Source organism: Hylaeus anthracinus, unplaced genomic scaffold (assembly GCF_026225885.1).
Source record: "Hylaeus anthracinus isolate JK02 unplaced genomic scaffold, UHH_iyHylAnth1.0_haploid 12002, whole genome shotgun sequence".
In the NCBI taxonomy this organism is placed as follows: domain Eukaryota; kingdom Metazoa; phylum Arthropoda; class Insecta; order Hymenoptera; family Colletidae; genus Hylaeus; species Hylaeus anthracinus.
In genome coordinates this window covers 948,729-955,130 of record NW_026534349.1, presented here as the reverse complement: position 1 = coordinate 955,130, position 6,402 = coordinate 948,729, and the positions used below count along the sequence as shown (strand labels likewise).

General features: G+C 37.1%; 1 protein-coding gene and 1 pseudogene across 2 annotated transcripts in view; both read right to left on the bottom strand.

Moving 5' to 3' along the window:
• LOC128892019 (uncharacterized) overlaps positions 1–3,892 on the bottom strand; it is a 15,007-nt gene extending 11,115 nt beyond the window's left edge. Inside the window, exons 1-2 of one of the 2 annotated variants that reach the window (XM_054152048.1) lie at positions 2,932–3,892; positions 770–2,860 (exon numbers count right to left, since the gene is read on the bottom strand). In XM_054152048.1, coding sequence (XP_054008023.1) covers positions 770–894 — 125 coding nt within the window. In that variant the 5' untranslated portion in view covers positions 895–2,860; positions 2,932–3,892. Of the gene's footprint in view, positions 1–769; positions 2,861–2,931 lie in introns of those variants that run through there. The other variant, XM_054152049.1, reaches the window with a different exon arrangement.
• Positions 3,893–4,027: 135 nt separating this feature from the next.
• LOC128892033 (protein PF3D7_1417600-like) overlaps positions 4,028–6,402 on the bottom strand; it is a 5,447-nt pseudogene continuing 3,072 nt past the window's right edge.

Here is a 6,402-nt window from a genome sequence, read left to right as displayed (position 1 = left end):
TACAGGGTGTCGAAGTTTTCGCTTAATATCTCCTTAACGAAGCCCCATCCGACATTTTTGCAAAGGAAATTGTTGTTCAGAATCGTCTCAGCTACCCCCCATTTTCGGCTCCTCCCCGAGTTTTGGGACACCCTGTAGATCCACTTTGCTAATGTTAACCCAGAGACGGGCAGAATTATATTCGAATAACAGATGCTCCATATAACGATTGATTTGTAACGTGTATTCTCTATACCACCGCGTAACTGTAAAATCACATATCCATTATCTACATTTTTTATCTCTGATTTAATCCTATTATCAGCTACAAAGTTTCATCAAATGTCGAGCGTTACACTTGAAATGAATCCCTTGTAACACAGGAGTCCAAGCTAAGCTCCTCGAATTCTGAATTACAGCGAATTTACCATACTTTCTAGTAAAGTGGTGGGGACGATAGATACATACCAATACATAAACCAATGCGTACGCGGCTCATTCACGTGTATCCACCATCCCCACCACTCGAAAAGCTAGTATAGTAAATTCATTGTAATTCAGAACTCTATGGAGCTTGGTTTGGACTCTCCTGTCCAGTTAGATCAAAACTAATGCTTTAGTATCTCCTAAACATGTCCTCGAATGCTTTTCGTTAGCTCGTTAATATTAGCCAAGTTTGATTGTATCTATAGGCTATACAGATCAAGATGTCTTGATGAAACTTTCTGGGTAAGACAACGATTTCTCAGCCAACTTCTAATGACGGAAAAGGTCTGGGCGCGTTACACACCTACCTACAGCGATGTGTGTCTCTCTGGTTTGGTGGCCCCCGCGGGTCCTCTTCACCCTCGGCGCACGCACACGCTGCTGGTACGTCGTAGCACTCACGCAGGCGCGCCACGGACCCTCACGCATCCAACCCACGTTGGCTGTCGCGCGCAAGCAACGCTCGAGAGGTAAGCGCACGAGCGGGCCAATCGCACGCTCGCCGAACCGCAAGAGCTGTCACTCGGCCATAGGCGCGGACGCTTGAATCTCGAAACCACGGCTGCTTAGACGGGCGTCGGTGCCTTCTGGCCGAATGTAGCAAAGATAGACGGTAACACCCACGCCAGTGACGCGTTCGCCGAGCGCATCTTCCGTTCGAATCCACAGTTTCCGTAACGCGCGCGCGTTTACATCCCGATAATACCGCGTCCCGTCGTGGTTCGCGAGATGACGATAATCACGGGATCGTATTATTCGTCGCAAACGCAAAGAACGACCGTACGACGACGTCGTGCTAGCTGATACTGTGCACGGGGCATACGGTGGGCACTCGTGTCGAGAAAACGTCGCCTCCGCCGTGTCCACACGGTGGGGACTCCGCCGGTGCGTCCGTCTCTCTGTGTCTCTCGGTTTCCACATAGCATAGCCATGTATGGAACACGGGACGACGTTCTCTCTCCCGGCCCTTACGCCCACTTGAAACGCTGCCGCTCTTGCTCCCGCTGCTAGCCGCCTCGTTCTCATAGTCTCGGAGCAGGTATCATCGGACCGACGTCACCGTTACAGGTTGCCCAGGCCTTCCTCGACGTCGCCCCCGTCACTTTCGTCTCCCTTGTCTACGGGCCAGGAAACGTTAAGGGGTCTTCCTACTTTATAGACAAGAGAAACACGGTGGTTATCTGTTAGATAAATTTCAATCGATTCAAGAGATTATTTTATTCTTTGGCTTATTTGAAACGGATACTCGAATAGGGATAGTCCCCTTTAGCATTACCATCAATTTTTCGAATTCAGATTATAATTAATCGAATAATATAAAACGGAAATTGATTTTTTTTAAGCCTCTACATTTAAATGACCCTTTAATGGAACAAAAACATGTGTCTTATAGCAAATTTTATGTCACCGCAGCGAGTTCGAATTCACTGCGCATTGAGAACTAGATTTTTAGTTGATTGATAATCTTTTTAAGACTTTTTAAAGAACCAGACAATCGATGAATCTTCTCATCACACGAGCTGATGAGAATCCTCGTCCATGTAGATAAAGTCGTAACGATCTTTTGGGTAGTACTCCAAGTCTTATTCTTTCCGTTCGGAGAACCCATAGTGTTTAACGAAGGAAATATAAGGTAAAGTTGCCTGGAAATGTGTAACATTTAGTTTACAGAAGTTTTTGATTATGTCCCCTCGCTATACGAGACTGGTACTCTTTTGTTTAAATAGTACTTCGTGATACTTATCGTCCATTGCCAAGGTAACGTCTGTTTCCCACACTTCGTTATTTTGCATAACCTCTGATTATTTCACAAGCGATATTTGAATGTAGCCAGACTTCATTCGCGTACGCTAGGGCGTTCTGGGAAAGAGGATGAGGAGGGAGACTTCGAAGGCCTTCAGGATCTTCATGAAACGCTTTTTGATACTGGAAATCGGTCTGTTGCCGTTACGAAATCACGTAAAACCAGGCCTTTACGCCCACGCGAGTAGGTCTGGCGTAGCTACGGTAAAAGAAAGTTTGACTTCTTTAACAAGCCATATGTTTATAATGTGCATTGAGCTGAAAGTAGGTATATACTAATGGTATCCATTTAGCTTTACAATCATTTGAACTAATTAAATAATGATGTACGATTCATCAGTGAAAATGCAAACTCTTTACCTTCAATTTTGATTACTTGATAAATAAGAGAAACACAAGTATAGTATTGTTCCAATAATTCATCATCGAAGATCGTATCACATGCTCGGTCAATGTTTTTCTCCCCGTGATGCAGCATAATTTTTTCATCTTAAAGCTGCAGCTACCGGAAATTCTGTGAATAGTCGTCCATGCGTATCTTCGTTCTTCTAAAATATATCAACCACGCAATTTTTTGGTACAAATTGTATAACTAATAGAAGGATTAAAGTATTAATATTATATGATAACGATCCGATGCTATTGAACCAAAGACAGAGGAACCTTGTTTCGACTGAAACAAAAGTAATTTTTGTTCGTCGAGAAAGGCCAAGGAGAAGTGACTCCCGGCGGTCTCCGTGACAGCTTGATCGAGGGGTTCATTGTATACAAATTTTCCATGGAATTTAGTTCGTAAATTCGCAGTTTATGTAACGGCTTAAAGAGCAGTAGAAGATGATGTCTGCATCAATCGAGCGTGATCCCAGTAGTCGGTCCAAGCGCATCTGTGAAGCACGGTTCATCCCTTTTGAGGTTCATATGGATCAAGGTTGAATAAAACCTTCTCGATTCGTGCAATTTTTAATTAAATTTGTTCGCATAATTTGAGTAAAAAGTATACATTTGAACATATAACTCTTCGAGAACTTAATTTCATTAAACCTGAGCCAAATTTCTTCCGTGTGAGTACGATCTTTAAGAGCCCGGTAAGATTTGTAGTTTGATACTTATAAGTAAACACAAATAAAAGGATACACCGTAATATTTCTTGAACCTCTTTTTGCAAACGGTTCATTTTAATAAAATGAAGTAAGTTCTAGAATCAACGTACAGTTTGCATTGTAGGAATAATAAATTTTCAATGTCAAAATTTGATCTTCCCTTTTTTTCTAATAGTTACTAATATATACTACTCCATTAGATATACACATTTTACCAAAAAAGTTTCAAGAAATACTGCACTATATTGTAGATGATATAATCCATGTAAATATTAATTTTGTCAATGTTAAAAAACAAAGAATGTTGTTAGTGTGACTACCGATTGTGACCGTTCTTGAAGAATGAAGCAGAAAGCCGACTGTTCACACGATACTATCGAGAGGACCGCAAATGCTTGTACAAAAAGCTGCATCGACTGAACCGGCTATCGGAGAGCTAGTTGATCGACCTCCACTCGTAACTCGAAGTTTATGCGTCTTTACGTGCAAATATTTATTAAATAGTTTTAAAACAAGACCTCGAACCAAAAAATGGAAGGAATTTTTACTTTCTCTTGAAACGAGGATTTTGCATATTTCGGTTGGTCTCTTCAGTGTTTTGTGCAATACTGCGCGAATACAATATTCACAGCTTACTCTAAACAAACCTACACAAACGCTTTAAGAAAAATATAAAATATTTTATTATACATTTTCACTGCAATGTTATATAAAATTATAATATAGTACAATTAAAATATTTGTTTAGCCTTCAATTCCATAATGCAAATATTTCATTTCAGCGTTTATCTTCACGGAAGACGTATTAACGTGGAATTGTATTCAGAATACAAGAGTCTTCCATCACGTATATATAATCTTTCACATCACTCATGTATCTCCGAAAAAATCTATGATCTCTTTTAATATTTGTTATCAATTTTTTAATATCTTCCTCCCTGCAAGAGTAATGATGGCGTTGTTAAAGGAATTACAATAACGTTTAAGATATGAATCTACCAACTGACCTCACTGAACCTAATAAACAATGAACAGAGATGTCTTGAAATTCGATCTTCTCAAAAGGTTTGACATTTACTGTGATCTTTAATATAATCTCCATCTTTTTGGTGAGAGAAACAAAAGATATGCTAAAATGGAAGAAAAAAAAAATATATGCTGGATCCAAAATAAAAGTTAACGATATATTTTGTATGTATTACCTATCTCGAGTTATTTCCATCAAATTTAAGTTGTACAAATGTTTCAAATCGAACATAAAGTCCATTGCTAACTTTACTTCTTTTGAAATATACTCTAACATTGGCAAAATATTTTCATTATTTCTATAAATATCAATCAATTTCGCGGTACATAGTTTTTGTATAATTATTCTATGAACTATACTTATGAACACGTCCGCATCATCTAGTGAAAAAAATATTTTTTAATTAAATTTTATTATCTGTTCCTTAAAAATAAATGATGTTAACATTAAGCAATATTTTTGCATTAATCCCTCCTTGGACTTACCTGCAAGGCGAGAAATTATTTTAATGTCTTTAATAAGCTGAACATTTGTGGTATTGCAATCATCCCCTAAGAATATTACTACTAACAGTGAACATGATATAAAACCGATTATGAACATTTTCCTCTCAATATTTTCGTGGTACACATCCCAAATAATTTCATTACTAAAAAGAGTATTGCAAGAATTATTTGATGAAGAATAATATAAACATAATATAACTCAAATACGTTAATTTCATGTACCTTCTTGCACAAACTCTCAATTCCTTTACTAGCAAAGAAAAAGGATTTAATTCAATAGAAATGTCATTTTTTATAGAAGATTCATGGGACTCCATAGTTTCCCTGAAATCTGTGCTTGTTACAGTCAATATATTCTGATCATTGCACAATTTTGATGTATCATTACACAGATAATTATTCTCAACCTCAATTTTAGAAGTTTCTTCATGAATATCATTTTCCTTCAATGAGAAACATTCCATGTTATGATCTTCTACATTACAGATATCTGTACAAACATCCTGTGAGTTTAGATCTTCAGATTTCTCCTCGCCAAATATAAGAGTTCTTTTTGTACTTGTTGTTGATGGCAAAGAACAGTCAGGCATTAAAAGCTCTGTGTTAGTAATGTTCATAAATGATGGCTGCAACTTCTGAATCTCAGAAATTTGTGCTTGATCTTTATGTTTAACATTTGAGCTGACTGGTTTATCATCCAAAGGTGTGTATTCATTTAAAAATATTTTTGATTTATCTACACTTTTTACTAATACATCTACCTGATTATTTTGAACTGCACTTTCAATTACTTTGGATCTGTTCAAACTTTTTAAAAGATCAGGTGTTTTTGTGTCAACATTAACACTTTCATCCAACGAATCATCTAAGCCAATAAATGATGGTGGCTTAATTGATTCCAACTCTTCCAAACTTTCATTGAAAAATGTAAGACTTATTTCTTTATTCTGTATAACATTGTTCACTTCTGAAATTTTAATATTTTCCTTACTATTGTTTATAAGAGAGTGATCAATACATGGTTTTATTACATATGTTCTCCTAGAATGTGATATGATATCTTGTGAGTGCTCAATTTGCAAGCAATTACTTTGATTCATTTTTGAAGATGCAGCACAAGAAGGATTATATGATGCAGCATGAAGTGGAGTACAAGCTGTTTTTGTGTTATTTTCTTCCAAAGCTGAAGCACAAATATTTTCATCTATTGAGCCATGCAAAGTCACGCTAATTCTACTATTTACAGAATTTATAACTTTATTTAAGGGAGGTTCATTACTAAAACATTCTTTTAGATTTTTTGAATTAGCTGTTACACAATTCTCTTCTTCTAGACATACTTTTAAATTCAATGAAGAAGGAATTGCTAATGGAGTAATATCTTTTAAAACATTATCCGGGATGGTAGTTTGATTTAAGGAATTGTTACAAAGATTTTTGTTTTCATATTTCTCAGATGATACCAATTGCTCAACTTCAGTGGAATTCACAACAGAATTTC